The sequence below is a fragment of the Aquarana catesbeiana genome, linkage group LG04, assembly GCF_042186555.1.
Source record: "Aquarana catesbeiana isolate 2022-GZ linkage group LG04, ASM4218655v1, whole genome shotgun sequence".
Taxonomy (NCBI): domain Eukaryota; kingdom Metazoa; phylum Chordata; class Amphibia; order Anura; family Ranidae; genus Aquarana; species Aquarana catesbeiana.
In genome coordinates, this window is record NC_133327.1 from 432,851,815 (window position 1) to 432,877,948 (window position 26,134).

At 43.5% G+C, this 26,134-nt stretch overlaps 1 protein-coding gene across 1 annotated transcript in view; it reads left to right on the forward strand.

The window, feature by feature from the left end:
• Positions 1–2,505: 2,505 nt before the first annotated feature.
• Positions 2,506–26,134, forward strand: part of LOC141140338 (protein-L-isoaspartate(D-aspartate) O-methyltransferase-like) — a gene marked incomplete in the record, with an annotated part of 92,395 nt that continues 68,766 nt past the window's right edge. The window contains 1 exon segment of the mRNA XM_073627398.1: positions 2,506–2,919. Within this exon segment, the coding sequence (XP_073483499.1) occupies positions 2,763–2,919 (157 nt within the window).

Consider the following 26,134-nt stretch of genomic DNA (forward strand, 5'->3'; position numbering starts at 1 on the left):
AAACGGAACACCATGGTGTGAATGGAGCCTAAGTGTCTATCTTCAGCTTGTTCATTTAGGGCTCATTTATACTCGAAGGTCGGTAAAAATGTGTAAATAAGGTAAAAAAAAAAAAAAGTTTCATTGCCCCCCCAAACTGCAAAGGCAGCTGGACGGAGGTATAAACATGCTGCAATGCTTTGATTCATGGTGGTGGATAAATATCATCCCCCATGGCATTCAGCACTGCCACCAAATGTGACCCACGCCACAAGCTTAACCGGTTCAATACCGGGCATTTTCACCCCCTTCCTTCCCAGACCAATTTTTAGTTTTCAGCGCTGTCGCACTTTAAACAACAATTGCGCGGTCGTGCGACGTTGTACCCAAACAAAATTGATGTCCTTTTTTTCCCCACAAATAGAGCTTTCTTTTGGTGGTATTTGATCACCTCTGCGGTTTTTATTTTTTGCGCTATAAACAAAAGAAGAGCGACAATTTTGAAAAAAACACAATATTTTTTACTTTTTGCTATAATAAATATCCCAATTTAAAAAAAAAAAAAAAACACATTTTTTCCTCAGTTTCGGCCGATATGTATTCTACATATTTTTGGTAAAAAAAATCGCAATAAGCGTATATTGATTGGTTTGCGCAAAAGTTATAGCATCTATAAAATACAGGATAGATTTATGGCATTTTTAAAAAAAATATATTTATTTTTTTTTACTAGTAATAGCGGCGATCGCGATTTTTTTTTGTGACTGCGACATTATGGCGGACACATCGGACACATTTTTGGGACCATTCACATTTATACAGCGATCAATGCTATAAAATTGCATTGATTACTGTGTAAATGTGACAGGCAGTGAAGGGGTTAACCACTAGGGGGCGGGGAGGGGCTAAATGTGTTTCCTAGGGAATGCTTCTAACTGTAGGGGGAGGGGACGCACAAGGGGAGGAGACTGATCGGTGTTCCTCTGTTCTGGGAACACAGATCGCTCTCCTCTGAACTGACAGGACATGGATCTGTGTGTTTACACACACAGATCCACGGTCCGGCCCGGTTAACAGGCAATCGCGGGTGCCCGGCGGACATCGCGGCCGCCGGGCACACGCTCCGGGTCCCGAGCAACGCGGCGGGCGCGCGCCCCCTAGGCGGCCGGGAACCCGAGGCCGTCATATGACGTCCACCCAGGATGGGAGATCCCATCTGTGGACGTCATATGTCTATAGGCGGGTAGGGAAGTGGTTAAGAAATATATGTGGCTAAGCCAGCATATCACCTGCAATGCTTTTTAGGGGAGCAGCAAACTCTGCCACTAGCATACCTCCCAACTTTTGAACTTGAGAATGGGGGACATTTCTGCAAGATAGCGAAGGCAGGAAGGATGGATCACCACAGGGCATGGAAGGCAGGAAGGATGGATCACTACAGGACATGGAAGGTAGGATTACTACGGGGCATGGAAGATGGATCACTACAGGGCATGGAAGGCAGGAAGGATGGATTACTACAGGGCATGGAAGGCAGGAAGGATGGATTACTACAGGGCATGGAAGGCAGGAAGGATGGATTACTACAGGGCATGGAAGGCAGGAAGGATGGATTACTACAGGGCATGGAAGGCAGGAAGGATGGATTACTACAGGGCATGGAAGGCAGGAAGGATGGATTACTACAGGGCATGGAAGGATGGATCACTACAGGGCATGGAAGGCAGGATCACTACAGGAACAAACAAATGGCCCCTGCCCCCACTTATAACTGGCCTTCAAAGCAAGTTACAGGAGCACATCGGACTCCCAGCAAATCGCACAATGGCAGCAAAGGTGCCCAGTGTGTCCCCAGACCAGGATCACTACAGGGCATAGAAGGCAGGCAGGAAGGAAGGATCACCTGCCCACACAACCCCTTCACAGCACAGCATTGGCTGCATGCCAGGGGTTGAGGGCAGGCACACAGGGGAGAACTGGCCTTCCTCCTAACTTCTCGTACTTTAATGGATCTAGAGGAGGCTGGGCAGGTAAGTGGGCGGCTGTGTACACATCGAGCCCCAGCTGCACCGCAGAGTGGCACACACTGGACAGAAAGATTAATAGAGTCAAGTACTGGAACTCCGCTGCGGGTCTCAGCCCGGATTCGCGGGACCCTGGAATTTACATATTCCGGGATGGTCCCAGCGAATCCGGGAAGGTATGCCACTAGTGTAAACCTAGGCAAGCTCAACTAAACCCTCTTATCATGTACAACCAAGGACTCTGATCTCCAGTTCCCATGGTGCTGCAGTGTTCAGCATCAACCCCAGTTATTTAACAAGTTGATAGCACAAGCAACTGTGATAGTTATTCATAGTCGCCTTCAATGCAACTGTTTTTAGATGCTTTAAAAAAATGAAAGCTAGAAGCTGATTGGTTGCCTTACACTGCTGCTTCAGATTGTGGATGCATGTATTTATTCATGAGGTATATGACAGGGCCTCCCAAGCGCCACAATGTAATAACAGCAGGCCGGCCCACCGCTAGAGGGCGTGGCCATGTCACCACTATTTTGAACATGCACAGTACGCCTCGCACTGCAGCACGTCACGTCACGCTCTCGGCCTTTAGCAACACACCGCACCCGCAGACAGAAGACGCGAACTATGTCACTATCACCCCTCTTCTGACAGCCGGAGAAGACATGAACATACGCTACGGCTTTTCCAGCTCCAGCCGCCAACTAAAACTCCTCATCCGTCCCCACCTAGCGCGCGCCCGGCAGAGAGTCACGTGCACCAATGCCCTCGCTGGGCGTGGCCGAAAATGCGTCGTGTGCGACCGAACTAGGCGTGGCCATCCACCTCTCACACGGCCCTGAGCATGTGCGTGGCTCCGCCCCCTCCTCCAGCGGGCCCCCGGATGACGTCTCCTGGCTGGGGGTGTTGGGATTCCTGGGTAAGCTGCTGGGCGCAGTCGCCGCGCTGAAAGCAGCAGAGTACCTGCTCCGTGCGCTGTGTGCAGTCATGGCCTGGAAGTCAGGAGGAGCCAGCCATTCCGAGCTGGTCGGCAACCTGCGCAGTGAGTGTGACAGGAGCGGTGACATCATTGGACATAGGCTGTGTCGTGTTCCATCCATAGGCGCAGTGACAGCACGGTGCTATCTGTGTACATGTGTGTGTTAGCTGCATGCTGGAGCGTGCATTCATTTCTATGGAATGACTACAGCGTGTTGTATGTAATTCTAGTGCACACAATGATTCCTTATGGGGGATCTGGATTAACTTTCTGGCACCGTGCTGTTCTAGGTGGTCATGTTACCATACAGCAGGTCGGCCTTTGAGGTATATTCATTCTGTGCCCTGTATAAGACCTGTAGATCACTGTGTGCTCACATCACAGGACACCTTGTGCTGTGCGATTATTTACTATGGCTTTTACATTTTAATCTTTGTGTACTATTCCATTTATGACAAGTGCACTTATTTCATTTGACATTTGGTGTAGGAAAACACATTGATCTGAGAAAATCTTTGTATGATATGTGTATGTGACCATCCAGTGTAACATGTAGGTAACCTCTGCGCTCCCTCTGTTGTGTATTAGAAATGAGTTTGTGCGTCCTCCCAATTCCCCGCTATCCACACATCAAATTTGTGTAACATTTATTAGTCCAATCAGCTGCACGCTGGGTCAGTTGCTGTTGGGACCATGTAACCCCCCCCAATCCAGTTTTCTGCACAGATGTCAATGTAAATCGCAGCCCGAAATCGCAAAAAGCAGTACAGGAACTACTTTTTGAAATCAGTACGGTGTCGCACCGATTAGGTTGGTGCCATTGGCGGAAATTGCTGCTGATTTGACATGTCAAAACGCTCCAGTGTGAAGCAGAGCTTATTGCTGGTTTCCTACTGCACATGCGCGAATTGTGCAGGGAGAAGGAGGGCTTAAAGTGGTTGTACACCCTTTACAACCACTTTTACCTACAAGTAAGCCTACGGCACGTGCGCCAATGTCATTGGCGCGACTGCGCACTTTAGAAAGGGCACATCGTGCCGTTTCCAATAGGGGTCATGTCGTGACTGGCAGCTCCCACGACTCCGGCTAGTCACAGAGCCGGAGTTCGCGGCCGCGGAAGGAAGAGGGGCGAAGATGAACACTCCCTACTAGTGAGGACAACAGTGACATCGCAGGCTTCGGTTTAAGGTAAGTGACACATAATGGGCTACTATGCAATGCATAGTAGCCCATTATGCTTTACCTTTGCAGGGAAATAAGAAGGAAGTAAAACCCACCAGGGTTTACTTCCTCTTTAACTTCCGGCTCATTTCACCATGGCAAACTGAGCTGGAAGTGGGAGCGGATACCTGTCAAAACCAGGGAAACTGGGAAAATCGGTGTAATGCTGGTTCTCCACCCCCACTTTTTCAAGCTGCTTATGCCGCTGAGAACAGTCTTCTGCTTTTAGAACCACTTTAAAAGTGAAGTTTTTTTTTCCTACCTTAATGCAGTCTATGTATATATTCTAGGTGCAGAATTTACCTGAGCCCCATCTCAATCCAGTGATGTGAATGAGAGCAGCTCTTCTGGGTTTCTCTTTCACACAGCAGTGAGAGCTATGGGCTCCTGCTGCTGTCATTTACAGCCAGTGAGCCAATGGGGAAAAGGGAGGAGCCGAGCCATGCTCCGTGTGTGTGAATTGACAATGACCATTCACACAAGCAAGCCTGCTCAAGTGCCTGAGTAGAAAGGGGCTTGCTATTGGGGGCACTTAGCAGGGGGGAGGAGCCAAGACCGCCCAAAAAAGAAAATCGAGGCTGCTCCGTGAAAACCGTATGGGTTTTTTAAGACGTTAGTGATTGTAAAGTCTCGTAGTTTATTATTTTAATTAAAAAAATGTTATACTTGCCTGCTCTGTGCAGTTGGTTTTGCACAGAGCAGCTTGGATCCTTCTCTTCTTGGGCCCCTAGCTGGAGACCCTGGACCCTCTCTCCTCTTGAGTGCCCCCACAGCAAGCAGTTTGCTATGGGGGCACATGAGCTGAGCTGCAGCTCCGTGTATTCATTCAGAAATGGAGCTCTGGCCCCGCCCCCTCTCTCTCTCCTGATTGGTTAACTGAGTTTGACAGCAGTGGCCAATGGCGCTGGTTCTGTGTCTCAATCAATCAGGAGGAAGAGTCCCAGACGGTTGAGGGACTTGTGGACACTGCTGGATACATTTTCTGTAGGATTAGGGTCTGGAAACTGGCTAGGCCACCCCATGATCTTATAGTGCTTCTTCTTGAGATTCTTAAACTTTTTTTTTTTTTTTTTTGTAATGCCCACCTGCTCCCTGCTCCCTCACAAATGCTACACTCACAATCCTGGCTCTATTTTACACTCTCTAACTCACATCTGCAATCTCTCTCTTTCTTCTGGCACCTTCCCCAACTCTCAAAAACATGCACTAGTCACACTTCTATCCTTAAAAATCCCTTACTAGACCCCACCAATTCTAACATACGCTGCATCTCCTTACTTCCCTTTTCCTCCAAACTCCTTGAACATCTGGTCTACAACAAACTTATTGATCCCCTTCAGTCTGGATTTCCACAGAAACTGCTCACCTTAAATCCACAAATGACCTACTAATGGCTAAAACCAACAGAGACTATTCTGTACTACTCCTCCTGGACCTCTCTGCTGCCTTTGACACAGGGGACCACTCCCTCCTCAAAGAACTCCTCCTTTTGGTCTTCGTGATTGTACTCTTCGCTAATTATCATCCTACCTATCCCACCGCACCTTCAGTGTCACTTACAGCTCTACTTCCTCCTCTCCTCTTCCTTTCTCCATCGGGGTCCCCCCAAGGTTCTGTTCTTGGACCATTCCTATTCTCAATCTACACCTCCTCCTTGGGTCAGTTGATTTCCTCCCATGGCTTTCAGTATAATTTCTACTCAGACACCCAAATCTATCTCTTTACCCCTCAGCTCACTCTATAAGCCTCCTTACCCATCACCAACTTACTAACAGACATATTAGCCTGTATGTCACACCACTTCCTCAAACTATCCAAAACTGAGCTCATAATATTTCCTCCCCCACATGCCTCTTCACCTGATTTCTCTGCCAAAATCAACGGCTCAACTATCAACTTGTCCCCTCATGCCAAGGTCCTAGGTGTAATTCTGGACTCTGAAATATCCTTTCGGCCTTACATCCAATCGCTGTTCAAAGCTTGCTGCCTCAATCTCAGCAACATCTCCAAGATATGCCCCCTTCCTAACCAAAAGAGATGGGCTTGGGCATGTTTTGAAATCCCACATGCCCAATCAGCTAGGAAGCTGACGGTGCACAGTGCTAATCACAGGCAGTGAGACATTTCCCAGTCTGTGCAACTGTTTACCGGAAAATGTCTCACTGCCTGTGATTAATGCCGTACAGTGTCGACTTCCTGGCGGGATCGGGCATGTGGGATTTCAAACATGCCCAAGCCCATCTCTACTAACTAATGACAACACAAAGCTTCTAATCCACTCACTGGTAATCTCTCGTCTCAACTACTGCAACTCTCTCCTCATGGGCTTGCCTTCAAATAGGTTATCCCCCCTTCAGTTTGGCATGAATGCTGCTTCCAGACTCAGCGTCTGCTACCCCTCTCTGCCGATCCCTCCACTGGCTTTCACTCACCTAACAAATTAAATTCAAGATACTAACAATAACTTGCATAGCCATCCACGACTCTGCTACATCACTAACCTAGTCTCAAAGTAACCAACCAAATCATTCTCTTCGTTCCTCCCAAGATCTCTTGCTCTCTAGCTCCCTTGACACCTCATCCCACACTCCTCTCCAGGACTTCTCCAGAGCCTCTGGAACTCTCTACCCCAATCTGTCCGACTATCTCCTACGCTGTCCACTTCCAGACGATTCCTAAAAGTTTATCTCTTCAGAGAAGCCTATATGGTCCCCACTTAACAACTGTACATTTATTTTCTCCATCAGCCCATCCCCCACAGTTATTACCTTTTTGAATCTCTTGACCCTCCCTCTTAGATTGTAAACTCTCTGATTCCTATTGTATTGTACTGTCTGTCCTTATGTTGTAAAGTGCTGCATAAAAAGTTAAAGTGTAGCGCTATAAACCGTGAATTGACCATTAGATTAATAATGGAGTAAATAACTTATCACACAAACAAAAAAAAGGTTAATAATAATCCAAATGTGCCCAATGGGGAATAAGATATTAACCTTATATAAATACACAAGTATACAATAAGTGACTCTGATCTCTTAAATCACTACGAAGTGAATACAAATGTGAAAAATAGTGAGATTAAAGTGATATAAAAGTGTGCCACACATGATCCAATCATGCAAAAGTCCAAAGGATGTCAACAGATATGAAGAAGGAGTCCAAAAATTAAAGAGGATGATCCCACAAATCCAGAGGCATATTTATCAGACATCACTTGGAAGGAAGTTGGAATAATAAGTAAGCCACCACCAATAGCTGTAAGGAGGCGTACCAGATGTCGATGACTTGGGAAGGCGTATGCCGCCCAAGTCGTAAAGACTTTTAACCAGCTGACTGGAAAGGTGCACCTGCTTGATCAGCCATGATAACTTGATGCAAACGTTTCTCGGACAGCAGCTTGTAGGTAATACTCAAATAGGGGGCTCAGATCCGATATTCATAAACCATGCAAAGATAAATGAAATACTCGCATAGCGTGATACCGTATATATAAAAAAATTTATTGTATAAAAAGGATAAACTCACATGGTAACGATCATCAAAGGCATGTATAGGAACAAAAAAGTTGTATGTAAGTAGGTCCACCCAACGCGTTTCTGCTAATAAGCCATCATCTGAGGTCATACATGCCTTTGATCGTTGCCATGTGAGTTTATCCTTTTTATACAATCTGCAGGCAAATGGCTAAATACAAAAAATGCATAAAAGGTAGATTTTCTACCTGCTGAGATTTACACAGCTCTGCCCCACAGCACAGCCTGTCTAGCAGAGGAGTATGACTTGATCTTTCTCTGCTTCAGTTTCACTTTTACTTTGGCATCCTTCCCAATCACACACCTTGGTTTGGCAGTGAAAAAAGACGTGGCACACTGATAATTTTATATCTTTGTTCTCTTCTCCTATCTGCGTGTTTATTGCTCTGCACAGGGGTGTAGTTACAGGGGTCACACTTGCGACCTGGTCTCATGCTCCAGGGGTCCCTTGAGATCTCCCCCCCCCCCCCCCCCGTACAGCTGAAGAGAGAGGCCCTATCAGTGCAGCGTCATCAGTCATCCGTGCCCAGTGATGCACCAGAGAGGAATCGTGAGGTTCTGGCGGCCAGATGACACAGAGCTGGATCTCCCGCTGAGAGGCGGCTTGTATATGTATAGCTGCACTGTCAAACGAAGTACCACCTTCTGGAATCTGATAGGCAGCATACTGGTCCAATCTTGGTCAAGAGGCGGGACTTTGACATCGGCCGGCTATTCATATACAAGCCACGTCTCAGTGGGAGATTCCCGCTCTGTGTCCTGGATGCACTATTCTTCTGACAGTCTCCTGGCTGATTGCGTCTGCCAGAAGCGGTGCAGGCTTTTTTTTACAGGACATCAGAGTGGCCCGGGGGCAGGGAAACCTCTGACTGCACTGCTTCTGCCAGAAGTGATCAGCCAGGAAACTGTCAGCTTGGTCAGCTGCTCCTCACTTGCCCTCCACTAAATTGTAGGGGAGTGGAATTTTTGAGGGCTGAGCTATACAATAGATGTGTTTATTACTCTGCAGCTCACCTGTCTCGCTCGATGTGTTGCTTTTTCCTCCTCTGGCTCTAAGCTCTAATGTAAGCTATACAGTAGACGTTGAGAAGCCAATATATCAAATTCCAGAACAATGCCTACATTTAAAATACAGATTTGATGATGTAAGTAATGAATACATAGCTGCATTCATTTGTGCCTTTTGGTATCTGTCTGGCGTTCAGTAGGCAACAAAACAAAGCCCTGCTCCAGCTAAGCTTTTTTAGACACTTACAGCAGCAAGTACATGGTAATAGCAAGCAAGGATACGATTAAAAAGTTGACCATTGTAAGAACCCCTGTAAGTATAATAGTCTGTTCCAACTATTACTTTGATGGATTACTTGACCTGCATGTAAAGATGGGGAAAAATATAAAGTCCTGTGAAATAAAAAGAAAAATCCTATACTGAATACTATCATTACGGCTAATAAAGAAGAAGTAACTCCAGTGATTTAAAGTGGTTCTAGAGGCAGAATAATTTTGCCTTAAAGTGGATGTAAACCTCAGATATGAACAAAACACATTGTATACTGTGCACTTGCCTCTATCCAAAGCACTGAATGTGATTTCTCTCTGCTGCCTTGTTTCTCTGCTATTAGCATAAGTCGCTTCTCATAGCTTTTCCCTACACCAAGTATTAAAAAGGTGATGGGAAAGGAGAGCTCTAGCACACAGCCTGTGACTGATATCTTTAGCTCTGCATTTTCTTTGGGTACTGTGGAGAGGGGATGTGTCTCTTCCTTCAGTGTTAATTTCGTCGATTAACTTAATACCATTTTAGTCGACTAAAATATGACTAAAACAATTGAGATGACTAAAACTAAAATAGCATTTTAGTCAAAAAACTAAAATGCCATTTTAGTCAAGACTAAGATTAAAACTAAATTGAAATTTGACGTCAAACTTAACACTGGTCTGTAGTGCATGCTCATACCTCAATGCCATAAATAATAACATATTCAAATTTTCACTCCAGCAGTAATATGAGTTTGGAAATTGTAGAGAAATGCTTAAATAATGCATTACAATTTAATTACACCCATTAGATTTTAGATGACTAAAATTAGTTTTAGTCGACTAAAATGTCCTGGAGATTTTAGTCGACTAAATACAACTAAAACTAAAACAATTGCGTTTGAGTTTATGAAATGAGTTTATTGCCTGTGTCTGCTGATCGATAAATGTTTTTTGGCAAGCAAGTAAGTTTTTTAGCAAGCTGATCGATAAATGTTTTTTAGCAAGTAAGAAATGAATAGATAAAAGGGATTTTGCGAGCCTCAATGGTATATATTGCCTCAAATGTGGAAATCACCTAGCTGCCCGCGCAGAACACATTTCATATGCCGTGCAATACAATGTATACAAAAGATACGCTGCGCTAAGGTGAAAATATCAATCTGGAGATTATTAATGCATATGAGGTATACTGAAAATAAAGGAGATATCTGTCTATCTGTCTATCTGTCTATCTGTCTATCTGTCTATCTGTCTATCTGTCTATCTGTCTATCTGTCTATCTGTCTATCTGTCTATCTAGTGATTTTAAAGTGCAATGTGTAAATAATATACTAGATGTATACCATTAGAATGAGTAGCGATTACTGAACTACTACCTGTATATATAATGGATGAAAAAATCATTTATATAGTCTGAAATTTACCGTATAAAATAAATTAAAAATATATATCTATATATAGAGAGATTTTATATATATATTCACAGTGATAAGTGCAAAATACATCAAAGTGCCAAGTGCCACACAATGAGTGTGAATATCAAATCCAAGATGTGGTACGTGATTATTAAAGTCCAATATTTGAAAGAAATGCACATAAAGTCCATAAAAACAGTTCATAAAAAATACAATGTGCGTGCATTAATCTTAGTGCTTAGTGCTCAGAATTCCATGCTCAAATGCCATCCAGTGACCCCCCCCCCCCCCCGGGGACAGCCGCTCACCTCAGAGCGTGCGACTCAGCTGTGAGACTGAGTCCAAACACGCTTATGAGCCATCCCACGGCTCAGTGATGGAATCCAGATACACAGTTTTCAGCAGCAACTCCACAGTTAGGAATAAAGTAAAAGAAAAACTGGATAGTGTGATATCGTTTATAAATATTTATTAAATAAAAAACCTGTCTTCATCAGGGAGATTGATGAAGACACGTGACCCTGTGTCGAACACGTGCAGGGGAAGGGCCAGGACAGAACACGGAGCCTTTCACTCCACTGAGATGCAATGCACAGCTTATCCCTCCTGACAGGCAAACTTTGGAGACTGTTATCAGATTGGTGCACTCACGCACTTTGCAAATGTGAGTACCCTAATGTAGGGAGCTTTTAATCTAATAAATATTTATAAACGATATATATATATATATATATATATATATATATATATATATATATATATATATATATATATATATAATCTCCTTTGTGCCTTGCTGTGGCTGGATAAGCCGCTTATGCGGTACCTTTCAGTATACCTCATGTAATAATCTCCAGATTGATATTTTCACCTTTAGCGCAGCGTATCTTTTGTATACAAGTAGGAAATGAAGTCCAGGCTTATTTTGTAGAGAGGTTCCTTGCCAAGGAGGGAAAGGAACCCTTTGAATTGGTGAAAGAGTAACCAAGAGAAATAACCTATTTGTGTATCCCATGTACCTCCACGCTATCAGAGCGCCTCTTCTCTGCTGTAGGCAATGTAGTTTGTAAAAAAAACAACATAAGCATATGAACATTTTGGCATTCTTACATTCCAATGCAAAGTTTTTGGAACACTGTTTTTCAGAATGTTTGTGTTTAAAAAAAAAAAAAAAAAAAAATTTACAAAACTTAAATTATTTTACATAAAAGAAAAACTGGCATATTGAGATTTTTATCCAACTAATCAAAACAATAATCCGTCAAAATGTAGAACTCCCCTTGGGCTCTGTTCACACCTGTGCAGGTGCGACAGAGTACGCTTATTTTTGTACATTTCCACATGTTGCGTTTAGGGCAGCCCATTCTTGTGCATTGTGGGAAAGCACCATTTTGTACTCCTTTCCCCAACACACAAATGTGAACCTAGCCTTACGCTGACCATTAAAGTGTAAATTTTTGTTTGAAAATTTCTGTTTCAACCATCTTCAATCTTTCTAATCCTTAGTGGAGTCAAATCCCGTGTTTTTTTTTTTTGCCAACCACAGTAAAGAGAAAATTCAAAGGAGCACGATAGAAGTTGTGTGTGGTGTGTGTTGTGTTTTTTTTTTTTTTTTCCAATACAAATTTGAAAAGTCTATGTGGTTTTCGTTCAGAAATTGCATTCATTCTAAGATCTAATGTTAAAAGCAAGTGAGATTTTCCAACATCATTTGTCCAGGTATCGAATGTACGAATATTCTGGTTCAAAAATATATAAGTGTATGGCCAGCATTCGACTTGTGCTGCATCTTACCATGGCATGTTTTGTGTATTTTCTTCTTGCTTTTGGGTAGAATGGTTACAGGCGTAGTTGTAGATCTGTAAGGAATGTCATGTCGTAGGCAGTTGAGTACAATTTTGTCTACAAACATATTCATTTGTGCAAAGGTCCTTCATTAATTTGTTGCTGTAGGTTTTATGCTTCTAGTTTGGGACCATAAAGGAAAAGCAATTTTATTGGTATCTTGGACCTGGGTCAATGTAAAAAATGTTGGCTTGGTGATCTGTTGTATATCTTATATTTGATCAGACTTTATAAATAGTGACAATATTAATAGGAGCTGGAAATGTGCAGTATGCTGTGGATTAGGACTTGTCTAGGCCTAGGCTGTATGTGAGGATTGCCTCCTGCTAACATTGGAGCAGAACTCCATATTTCCGTGAACTTTAATTAGCTTGTGTGAACCAAGCTGGCCCAAGCAAACTATTTACTTAACAAATACAGTGGCTGTGAGCATTGTACAAACTGTATAGTATGTAGCCTTAGCTACCTATAGTTTTTAGGGATGTGTGCCAGCAGCAAGACGGGAACTCCCAGAATAAAATGGAGTTGGATTGAGCCATCACAGGGAGCTTTGTATTCTGTGAATTATTACAGTTTTCTCTGATTGGCTGAGGCAGACGGATGACATCATAACCTCCACCTCAGGAAATCGGAGGAAGCTTTGTATTCATTCAAAGAATACAAAGATCCCTGTGAATGGCTAAGCAGTATTTTGCGCCCAGAAGAAAATCAAGCCAGAATGAACAAGATGCTGGAACACAGCACTGTAGCTGTGGCTACATAGAATTTATACAGTGCACACAGCCACTGCATCTGTTAGTGAAGTAAATGGTTCATTTGCACCAGCTTGGTCCAAACAAACTATATAAAACGGTTGTATACCCGTAGGGTAAAAAAAAAGTTTAAAAAAAATAAAACCTGTAAGGCAAAGGCATAATGAGCTAGTATGCATCGCATACTAGCTCATTATGAAATACTTACCTTAGAACGAGGCGTTGGTATCTAATCCCAGTCCACACCGAGGGAGTTGACATTTTCCCCTCAACGTGTCTTCCGGGTTCACGGCTCCGGCGCTGTGAGTGGCCGGAGCCGTGATGATGTCACTCCCGCGTGGGAGTCTTCAGCTGGGCATTCACAGCGCATGCGCCGCTGACGTTAGCGGCTGCATGCAAAGTGAATACCTCCTAAACCGTACAGGATTAGGAGATATTCATTTTACCTACAGGTAAGCCTTATTATAGGCCAGTGATGGTGAACCTTGGCACCCCTCGATGTTTTGGAACTACATTTCCCATGATGCTCAACTACACTGCAGAGTACATAAGCATCATGGGAAATGTAGTTCCAAAACATCTGGGGTGCCAAGGTTCACTATTACTGTTATAGGCTTACCTGTTGGTAGAAATTAAAAAAAAAAATGGGTATACAACCACTTTAAAGTTCTTGAAAACCTGGAGATCAGCTTGAAGTCTGGATCCCCTTAGATAATACTCAGTAATTCAACTGTCCTTTGTACAGCTATAGCTTAAAGCTGGCCATAAATAAGTTGTGTTTTTTTTATTATTATTTTTTTTTTTTTTTCTTCAACCAGCAGGTTGAAGGAAAAAACTGACCCAATTTCCCCATCCACACACTTAGACCCCATATATACTATTTGATTTTCTGCAGATTTTTGTCTTCAGATTTACCAAAACCATATAATATGAGGTCAAACTTTAAGAGTTTCAATTTGTATGCAATCAGGCAGGCCCTTGCACTACATGTTTTTTGTAAATCTGAAAACAACAATCTGCAGAAAATTGAATAGTGTGTATGGCGTCTTACTGTGGAAGGGGCAATTCTGCCTGCTGTCTGTTTTCTGACAATGGGGAGACTTCCTCACCGTCAGCGCTGAGTGAGCAGCATTTTTCCAACAGGCTGGCTGAAGGCAAGTCATTCGGTGGATCAACTTTTGTTCATCCACAGCGCCCATACATACATCAAATTTTGATCCATATATGGCCAGCTTAAGATGAGGTACAAAAGGAAAAACAAGGATCAATAATAATCATAGGTATTTGCAGCACCACCAAGTGCTTGAATTTCAGCACATTGCTACCCTTTTTAAGCTCATTTTAGAGGTGTGAGCAAAGAACTTGTCTGCGTTGTTCTATAACAATCCATCCCAAAAAAAATAAGAAAATAAAGTTTAAAATGGGTTTCTTTGGATTCCATAGTTCTTGAGACACATTGCCATGAAGTCCTCCGTTCTCTTTAGCAAATATATCATGACTTGGCCAAAAGTTGAGGTCCCATACACATCTGCAGCTTAGGATGCAAGGGATGCCAAATGCACACGGGATAACAATAGGTATTTTAGCACTACAGCATCATTTTAAGGTTTGAGCAAAGAATATTATTTTCGGATCCTCTGCAATGCCCCATTACAGCCCACACAAAGTTGCTTTGAAATAATTATTGAAACACACGTCTTCTGTTATTAGAAAATGTATGTAGGATTACTGTTTGAATTACAATAAAGATGTAATATATAAATATTTCAGATCAATAAAGAAAGTTGTTTACTAGCTAACTTACAACTTGTTCAGTACTTAAGTATGGTAGCAATCCAGTATTGTAAGCCTTAGTACAATGGGCTCCTTCTAGAATCGTATCCATAAATCAGAAGTGAGCAAACAATGTATGCAAGGTGTATGCTCAGTGGGATCATTGTATTAATAAGTCTGGGAGCTCCTTTGCTCATTGTTGCTCATTAGCAATGCGCTATTCTAGTTTTCTCTGAAGACTAGGGCCATAGTTTGACTTTTACTCTTCTACCTGCTTCTTTGCATGTAGTGAATTAATATGAGCAAGGCCTATGTTCTAGTTTCTATTGTGATATACATTACAAATAAATGGAAAGTTGAAATCAAGCCAATCCTTCCTTATTTATTTATTTTTTCTTTGTTTTTATCGGGGAGGTTTAATTCACTTCCTGTCCTAGGTAAAGTGTTCACGTGTTACAATAAATAACCCCAAAATGAAGCAATGAATAACTCTTAAGTAGTGGTTATAACTTTTAGGACTCACAGCAAACACCCTTTTTTTTATTTATTTTTTTTTGTACTGAGGCGGTTTTAGTTGGCCCATTCAAAACTATTGGACTGTAGCATCCTAATGTATGAGAAAGTGTGTCCTGCATTTTTTAAAGTAAACTTTCAGTAATGAGATGTCTCACTATACAACAATAATATACTAATATTAATTAAAAGATGTTTGTAGCGTTAAGCAGTTTTTGTACTTTAGTTATTTTCCTAAGCTAAAGAGGAGCTATTAGAGATATTTGCTGCAGGCAAGAGAAAACATTTTCTCAATCTGTTTTTATTCGGTAAACCTTGTAACATCTCACAAGATCGGAGCTGATGTATGTTAGACATCTATACATGCAGATAGGTATAGACACCAGAATTATATTGATTGCATTATCTGTGTCAGCATCTTGGACCACTAAAAATGCGCTGATCTTGTATGATGTCTAAACAAAGATGGTGCTGGCCACTTGGGGATGAGGGAATGTTGAGCCATAGTCTGAAGGACTACTGTAATAACTTCAAGAGATAATCAATACCTGCAGGTGTTTTTTTACACATTACTTGGCATGCACACACTAAATATGAACAGAAATATCTGGTAACATTTTAAAGTGGTTGTAAAGTCAGAAGTATTTTTTTTTTTTAAATTTTAATCCATTCTACGCATTAAGATAAAAAAAAACCTGTGTGCAGCTCCCCCTTAGCCCGCCTAACACCTGAGCCTCCCCTCGATCCAGCGATGTTGCACAAGAGACTCTCCCTCATTGGCTGGGACTGCAGCGACACTCCCATGGCTGTCAAAGTCAGTGAGCCAATAAGGAGAGAGAGGGGGTGGGGCCAGGCCGTGGCTCTGTGTCTAATTGGACACAAGAAGCTTTGGCTCGGCTGCCCCCATAGCAAGCTGCTTGCTGTGGGGCCACTCAACAGTAGGGAGGGGCCTGACGAGTGACCCAAGAAGAGGAGGATCTGGGCTGCTCTGTGCAAAACCGTTCCACAGAGCAGGTAAGTAAACCAGGAGACTTTATCACTTTAAGGCCCCTTTCACACGATCGGACCAATCGGGTCCATCTGTTTGTTTTTCAGATGGACCTGATTGGGCCACCTATTGCCCTCTGACACTTACCTGGCATCCGATTTGACAAAATCCGCTGAAAACGGAAGTATAGTGATATGATCGGATGGAAATGGATATGCAGTCCGTTTCCATTGGACCACCCCATAAAGGAGAGCAGGCTCTGTCCTTGTCTGCTCTACATAGTGGAGCTGACAGGACCTGCCATCCGCCTGCTCAGCAGAGAGATCCCCTGCTGAGCAGGTGCATTCTGCTAAGTCTTATGCTTATCATAAGATATTAAATTATTATTCTAATAGATTTTGTTTTTCTTCCTGTTCTAAAGTATGTATGGTTGTAACTGTTGCCTGAGTAAGAGGTGCATAGGGTAGAATTCATAGCTCCTGCTCCCCCCAATAAGGAGCAATTATCAAATGGATCCTGGTAAGAACATAGGACTGGTGCAGCTGCATAAGCTCTTGACAGAAATATAAATAAACTACTTGGATTTTCTACCAATCTGATCAAATATTTATGTCTGAACACATACATTTGTACTGAAGCTTCTGATCATAGTTTTCTTCAATTTCTGACATTGCTGGATAACATGGTTGAGAACTTGCTTACTGTGCAGATTCCAGCTGCGTTTCCAAAACATCACTTTCAGTAGTTGACTAACCCGGATTTATGAAAGCTTGTGTTATTCCAGTTGCCCACACATAAATGTCAAAACACACAAGTCCTGTTATTGGAGCACCTCAAATATAAAAGTATGTGTAGCAAGCAGTTTCTTCAAGTTTTAGAATCTGTGGCTTATACATTTATTCCTATCATTGGTTAGTGAAAAGTCATCACTTCTGATTTTATGCATTTAAATAGCTTTAAGTGAAGGCACCTAAGACTGCACATGCATCTTCAACGTATCAGGCTTTCCATGAAAAGTTTAGACTGTAGTGATTTATCATTTTGAAGTGAGAGGTTTATGTCTTCCCTATTTGTGAGCGGCACATACATTCTACAAACCTGCATACATATACTATGTGTATATACTGTATAGCCATGTTGTGACTTATCTCAGAAGGTATGATTTTGTAGCTTACTTTAATTTCTCCACATATTTGGTAGATTTCACATTACTCCTATATTTGCCTGTTTATGTTGAAGCAGCAAGAAATGTCAACGCTAAACTCCTTCCAGATACAGAGAGACCGATTTTAAACAAAAAATTATACGTTATTGGTGTATACTTTAACCACTTGACACCTGATGGAAACATCGCTGGACTCCAGGACCGCTAAGTGTCCTATTATAGAAAGTCAGCAGCTGCAGTATGTGTAGCTGCTGACTTCTAATTTTTACAGGGGTGAGTGGGTGGACCTCCTCCTTTTAACATTAAAAAAATAAATAAAATAAACCTTCTGCCTTTACTATCACTTTAAAGTGAAACTTCAGCCAGAAAATTAGGTCCTGCTAGATTACTTCAGGCCACTTTTTAACCACTAGCGATCCACGCTATAGCCGAATGATGGCTACAGGGCGGACCTGCTTTGCCGGGACTATGTCCATTGACGTCGTCCCGTGCACGAGCGGCCTGTGCGCCCCCTGCAGGGCACTCTGTGATCAGCGAGTCTGAGACAGAACTGAGTCTCGCTCAGTTGCTCTCTATTCTTGGTACTGTGCCTAAAATGAGAGCTTCTAAAGGCCGATCTGCTGACAGCTTTAAGATTTAGGTTCCTTTCACACGGGATTACGGATCAGGTCCCCCTGTTAGTTTTTCAGGCGGACTTGATCGGACGCTCCATTCACTCCTATGGAGCAGTGGATGTCTGCGCCGCGGTGACATGTCCGCTGCTATCCGATCTTGTCCATCACATCCAGACGGATGGAGACCCTATTTTCCATCCGTCGATCGGATGGGATCAGATGAAAACAGACAGGCAGTCCATTTTCATCCGATCTCCCCATAGAGGAGAGCATGACTCTGACAGGTCCGTTTCTGCACAGTAATCGGAGACAGACCTGTCATCCGCCTGCTGAGCGGGGATCAGCAGTTTGATGCTGACCAAAATGGAGTCTGCCGGGCAGCCCCCGGGGGAGAAGCACCCTTACGGTTGCTGAAGGGGAAGAAAGCAACAGGAATGACAGTCTGTGCTGAGGGAACAGAGAATAGGGAGGGTGAAAGTAAAAGCAGAAGAAGTTATAGGATAAATCATGCTGCTAGGGAGACAAAAGAGCTTTAACTTAAAAGGATAGTGTCTCATCTCTCTTTTATTCCCTTTTTTCCCCTCAGCCGTCTGTAAACTTCAGCACTGCAAAACTTCAGTCAGTCTTCCTCTCTAACATCACCAATACATACAATCAAAGCTGGAAATTAGATAGATATCTATCAGAATAAAAAAAATATTGTTTTTGGGTTTGTTTTTCGAAATTGACGGTCTTTTTTTTTTTGTTTTATAGCGCAAAAAATAAAAACCGCTGAGGTGGCCAAATACCACCAAAAGAAAGTTCTATTTGTGGAAAAAAAAAGACATCAATTTGTTACGGTACGACGACGCACGACAGCACAATTGTCAGTTAAATCGACGCAGTGCCGTATCCCTAAAAATGGCCTTGTCATTTAGGGGGTAAATCCTTCTGGGGCTGAAGTGATTAGAGAGCAACTATCATCTGTCCCGCAGTGGCTCCTCCTCTGACCCGCTGTTGACTCATCGACAGTCCCATTCACTTTAATGGGACGGCTGGTGATGCAGCAGTGACACAACAAGGTGAGGGACGTGGTGGCAGCAGATGAGTGGATGCCTGCTAACAGGCTCTGCCATGATGGATCTGAAATGACAAGTGCACTTTAAATGTGGTAGTTAGAATCTTTAATATTTGCAAACAAAATGAAGGTTTCCTATTTAGAATAACAAGCTGTCAGGTTAATAAAACAGCGATATCAGAACCGATTTAATCATTCAGTTTGTAGTGTACATAGATTTGCAAAACAATGATGTGGCAAAACAATGGATAAAGGAATATTCCCGAACTTTTGTTTTATCTCATGGTTACTGTGAAATTGTGTGAATACATTAATACAGTGCATATCTCAGGTTGCAGAGCTTGGATTCATTGAATGAGTTTACCAAAAATGTAAATATTGCAGAATATACAGCCTCATGCTACATAACTGAGCTTCATTTCATGCTGAATAAACAAAATTATTAATGTATCTTAAATAGAAAACTATCTTTTGGATAGATTTTTACGCCAAAAGCATTTTAATAAAATAAATTTGATAATCAAAAAAATTGTTGATTTTTATCCACCCTGTTGCACCTGCAGACTCCTTTTACTTCCTCTGGCGTGCTCTCTTGTTTGGCACCTGGTCTTCCGACCCCGCAGCACAGTGGTTTCTGGACACTTACCAGCTTCAGCAGCTTATAGGGCCTGGCACATAACGCCCTCTCCTCGCAGCAGCTAAGGTTGTGTGGGGCAAGAGGTCAGATGGCCTCGCTGACCTAGCTCAGACTTGTTCATGGCTTCAGATGAGGGGAGGATAGAGTGCAAATAACTGCCCACAACCTGATTCCCCTTGGGAACTCCGCCTCATAGCCTTCCTTCTACATAATATATACTGTAGAGGCGTCCTTTTTGGAGGCCATAGATAGTGGGGGTCACAAACAAGATTCTTTAGTCTCTTTTGCTGTCTGATCTTGCCCTTGTGGCTGATGCTCTGCTTGAGAAGAAGGCAAAAGAGGAGGATTTGCCCCCCCCACAACCTCCCTTCTAATTTCTGGGAATTGGATCAGGGTGCAGCACCCCTGGCTGTGATCTCAACAAAGCTTTCAAGAATACCATTGGTACACTTATTGATGCAGTATGCTCTTGTTTAGTGTTAGAGCAGCCTGAGTCTACTCGCCCCATTGTCTCCAGCATGGGCTTCTTAAAATTGCCCAAGCCAGAGACCTAAGTCTATTTGGTCGTAGAGCCTATTTGTTTTTATGGTGACTCAGTACTGTCTTATTGCAAGGGCACGCTGGGCAGTTGCCCAGGGGCCCCACTTGTCTGGGGGCCCCACGTCCCCAGCGACCCCAGCACTGGGCCCTGTAGTTCCGCCAATTCAGGGGAGCCCGCCACCCACCCGTTCGCTAGTGTGAGGGGCCCACCTAACTGTCCTGTCACTGTGTGAGTGTGTGTCCACTCTGGCTGCTGTTCACCCGATGAGGGGAGAAGGCAGAGGCAGCGCTGAGACTGGACCTTCCCGCCCCCGCCTATCCAGAGAAATAGTGAATGTAGGGAGGTGGGCCGAACACTAAAAAATTAAGTCAGCAGACCTGCTGACACCAAATGAGAGAAGGCAGGGGAGGAGCTCTCCCCTCTGCGGCTGCGTGGAGTACCTGTATCGGTGTCTACCCATGAGGCAAGGCATCCTGGCGGGAGAAGTGACGGTGAGGGAATTCCCGGGGAATCGATTGACAGTGAGTCAATCGATCCCAACCTCCACCACCTGTGCCCATGATCTTATGCCCTATACTGTACAATTAAAGGGGTTGTAAAGTCGAGGTTTTTCACCTTAATACATTTTATGCATTAAGCTGAAAACCCTTCTGTGCTGCAGCTGCTCACAGAGCCCCCCTTTTTCTTACCTGTACTCGACCCACTCCAGCCGCTGTCTCCATCCACATTGGATAGATTGGCTCCCGCTGCTGTCAATCAACTCCAGTGACACGGGGGGCGGGCCGAGTCCTGCTCTCTGTGACAATGGACGCAGCAGCGGGACTCGTGAGCGCGCCTGCACGGGTGCCCCCACCTAAGTGGCTCTCCGTGGGGGCACCCGATGAAGAGGAGGAGCCAGAAGCGGCAAGGGGGCACCCCAGAAGGAGAGGATCGGGGCTGCTCTGTGCACAGAGCAGGTAAGTATAACATGTTTGTTAAAAAAAAAAACTTTACAATCACTTAAAGAGAAAAAGGATTTTTTACTTGCCAGTAAAATCTGTTTCTTGGAGGCCAGGACATGGGTACTTCTTCTCTGTTCTTTATAATCTCCCTAATGGTTGCTACAAAACTGAGTTATGTTGGGAATAGGAGGTGATGTCCCTACAGTGCTTCTTTACTTTTTTCAAATCGCCTTATGCTAGTTGCATAAAACATGGTTATGACTAAGATCCTATGTCCTGTATTGTACTCCAAGAAAATTATTCCTACTGGTAAGTAAAAAATCCTATTTTTCTGTGCTTTTTACCTGCAGTTTTTTTTAATTTGGTGACGAGGTCTCTTTAAAGACTGAGCATTCTGTGCATACTATGAAACTACACAGGGGACTTGACCTTGTAGCTCAAACTCCCACATGGATGAACATTAACTATTCAGTGTGTCTGGTCTGATTCCCTTTGCGATACTGGCTGTCTTTAGGCATGTTGATGTAATCCTTTGCTCTCTGTGTGAGATTTTCTCTTCCATTCATTGAATAATACAACGGAGATCTTCAGTCTGACCATTGGGTTACAGCTTCATTGTCAGGCGTAAGTAAGGACCTAAACTCAATGTTGTGAATATTCATTTCCTGTCATATTTTTTATTTATTTTTTCCTGGGAAATTTTGCTTAGTTTTTTCTTCAAGGCCTTCAATTAACAGTTGACCTTGGTGACAGGCTACATAATCTAGATCCTAGTGGTTCAGTTCAACCAACCAGCGCATGCAGATTCTGCTACATGCGGTCTTAAAGCGGAACTTCAGTAATTTTTTCATCTTTCCATCTAAAAAAATTTCTGCCCTTGTTTTAACTTTGGATAGTAAAACATTATTTTTTTTTCTGTCAGTAAATACCTCATACAGCCCACATCCTATTTTTTGTTTGGTAATAAGCCTAGGCTTATGACATCGTGCACAGCTCTCTCTTACTCGTGAAAGTTTGACAGGAAGGGAGGGGGATGAGTCATAAGAGGGCCAATGAGAGCTGCAGGTGTGTGTGTGTGTGTGTGTGTGTGTGTGTGTGTGTAAATCCAGAAAGTTAACAGGCAGCAGCTTCAGCTGCCCACAGTTAAAATTATTGCAGCCAGACTTGGAGATTTCTGCAGCATATTTGCCAGGTACAGGATCACAGTATATATAAAATAATATGCAAAGTGGTTGGAGGGAAGCTTCAGAATGGCAAAGATGTGTTTATTACAAATTATGTGAGCAGACTGCAGTTCCTCTTTAAATTCACGGGCTCTATTAGTGGGGTAGCCTGTGAGTTATGTCACAGGAGGTGCATATGACTGAGTGACCACACATCATGAAAAAGAGGGTACTCCCTCCTTTTTCATGATGTGTGGTAAGTATTAAAGAACACCCTCCTTTCCCCCTGTTCTGGCTGGCCCAGTGTGGTCTTTGGGGTATCCCTTGATCCCCTTTGCCCCTGTGTTGTGTTCCGGTTGTGCTTGGTGTGGAACAATTACTGCTTGTGGGGTTTGTCTTGCCCTAGTCAGCCTGCGTTTTCCCAACCACTACTACCCATATACTTGTACATGGGTAAATAGTTGGTAAGATTGAATAAAGACATTGGTTCATCCAGTTCAACCTGTGTGTTTGTCACAACCACTTTACATATCCTTGGATATTGCATTCACTAAGAAACTTTTTTGTTTTTATTTTTCTACACTCCCTACTAACACCACCAACTGTGGAAGGAAGTTCCACATCTTGACTGCATTAACAATAAAGAACCCCTTTTGCAGCTTGAGCCTCCTCTCATTTTGTGTCTTCTCCTGGCTTTCATGAGGGCTTTCTCTGCCTTTTTCAGCCTGGCATGGGCCCCCCCCCCCCCTGGTTCGGTTCGCACCAGAACGTCCGAACAGGCCAAAAAAATTTGACAGAACACACGAACACTGTTAAAGTCTATGGGATACGAACATGAAAAATCAAGTGCTAATTTTAAAGGCTTTTGTGCAAGTTCTTGTCATAAAAAGTGTTTGGGGAACTGGGTCCTGCCCCAGCAGGGAACATGTATCAATGAAAAAAAAATTTTAAAAACGGACCATTTTTTGGGAGCAGTGATTTTTTATTTTTTTTTTAATGCTTAAAGTGAAACAAAAATGAAATATTCCTTTAAATATCATGCCTGGGGAGTGTCCTTAGTATTCCTGTAAAGTGGCACAGTTTTCCCGTGTTTAGAACAGTACTGCAGCAAAATGACATTTCTAAAAGAAAAAAGTCATTTAACCACTTCAGTACATCATTTTGTTCCCACAAAGTTTTCTTTTGGTGGTATTTGATCACCTCTGCGGTTTTTATTTTTTGCTAAACAAAACAAGACCGAAAATTTTGAAAAAAATAAAGGTTTTGCTTTTGTTATAAAATTTTGTAAATAAGTACGTTTTCTCTTTAACTGATGGGCACTGATAAGGCGGCACTGACAGGCACTGATAAGGTGGCACCAATGAGCAGGCACTGACGATGGGCGCTGGTAGGCGGCACTGATATACAGCACTGATGGGCATTGATAGGCGGCACTGATGGGCACTCATGGGTGGCACTGATAGGTGACACTGATGGGCACTGAAAGGCTGCAAAGATGGGTTCTTATGGGTGGCACTGATGGGCGGCACTGCTGGGCACTGATGGGCGGCACTGCTGGGCACTGATGGGCGGCACTGCTGGGCACTGATGGGCGGCACTGCTGGGCACTGATGGGCGGCACTGTTATGAGGCACTGATGGGCGGCACTGTTATGAGGCACTGATGGGCGGCACTGTTATGAGGCACTGATGGGCGGCACTGTTATGAGGCACTGATGGGCGGCACTGTTATGAGGCACTGATGGGCGGCACTGTTATGAGGCACTGATGGGCGGCACTGTTATGAGGCACTGATGGGCGGCACTGTTATGAGGCACTGATGGGCGGCACTGTTATGAGGCACTGATGGGCGGCACTGTTATGAGGCACTGATGGGCGGCACTGATGGGCGGCACTGTTATGAGGCACTGATGGGCGGCACTGTTATGAGGCACTGATGGGCGGCACTGTTATGAGGCACTGATGGGCGGCACTGTTATGAGGCACTGATGGGCGGCACTGTTATGAGGCACTGATGGGCGGCACTGTTATGAGGCACTGATGGGCGGCACTGTTATGAGGCACTGATGGGCGGCACTGTTATGAGGCACTGATGGGCGGCACTGTTATGAGGCACTGATGGGCGGCACTGTTATGAGGCACTGATGGGCGGCACTGTTATGAGGCACTGATAGGCATCCCTGGTGGCACTGGCAGTGGTAGGCTTTGTGAGTGGGCACTGATTGGCAGCTGCCTGGGCATTGATTGGCAGCTGCCTGGGCACAAATTAGTATTTCCCTGGGGGTCTAGGGGGGGCATACCTGGTGGTCCGTTGTGGATGGCCATCCTGGTGGTCCTGGGTGGCATGATGGTGGTCCTGGGCGGGATCCGAGGGGGGGCTTTGCTGATAAACAATAAGCACAGACCCCTTCTGTCAGGAGAGCAGCCGATCGGCTCTCCTCTAGTCGCGTCTGTCAGACGCAAGTGAGAAAAAGCCGATCGCTTGCTCTTCCTATTTACATCGTGATTGGACACGGCCGATCACGTGGTAAAGAGTCTCCGTCAGAGCACACCCTCGGGGGTGCGCAGCTGCTTAATATCCTGATCACGTCATTTGATGTCCAGTTAGGATATTGAAACCACTTTGCCGCCGTCGTTCTGCTATATGGTGGGCGGCAAGTGATTAAAACTGATCGCCGCTGTAATGAATTGTCGGGTATCGGCAATATAGATAATACTCATTGAAAAAAAAACTCTTTGGGTCTGGTATGAATATTAACCCTTTCATGACTAAGCCTATTTTTGAAATTTGGTGTTTAAAAGTTAAAATCCTTATTTTTTGCTAGCAAATTACTTAGAACCCCCAAACATATATATATATATATATATATATATATATATATATATATATATATATATATATATATATATATATATATATATATAGCAGAGAATCTAGAGAATAAAATGGAGATTGTTGCAATATTTTATATTACACGGTATTTGTGCAGCATTGTTTTAAACGCAAATTTTTGGGAAAAGGGACACTTTCATGAATTTTAAAAAATCCAAACCATAAAATTACCCCAATTTTGTTTGTATAATGTGAAAGATGATGTTACACTGAGTAAATAGATACCAATCATGTAACGCTTTATAATTGCACGCACTCGTGGAATGGCGACAAACTATGGTACCTAAGAATTTCCATAGGCGACGCTTTAAATTTTTTTTTTTTACGGTTACCAGGTTAGAGTTACAGGGGATGTCTAGTACTAGAATTATTGCTCCCGCTCTGACGATCGCGGCGATACCTTACATGTGTGATTTGAACACCGTTTACATATGTGGGCGCGACTTCCGTATGCGTTTTCTTTGCTGTACGAGCTCGCGGGGAAGGGGCGCTTAAAATTTTTTTTTTATTATTATTTATTTTATTTTTATATTTATAAATTGTGTTTAAAAAAAAAAAAAAAATTTTTTGATGACTTTTATTGCTGTCACAAGGAATGTAAACATAGGCAGTGACAGGTACTCTTTATGGAGGGATCGGGGGTCTAAAAGACCCTCGACCTCTCCTCTGCACTTCAAAGTATTCAGATCGCCGAAAACGGCGATTCTGAATACTGTGTATTTTTTTAAACCGGCGCCATTGGCACCGAAGTAAACGGGAAGTGACGTCGCTTCCGTGTTTACGATTAGGAGGTTGGAACGAAGCTGTCCACAGCTTTGTTCCAGCCTGCCCCCAGCTGCCAGAGG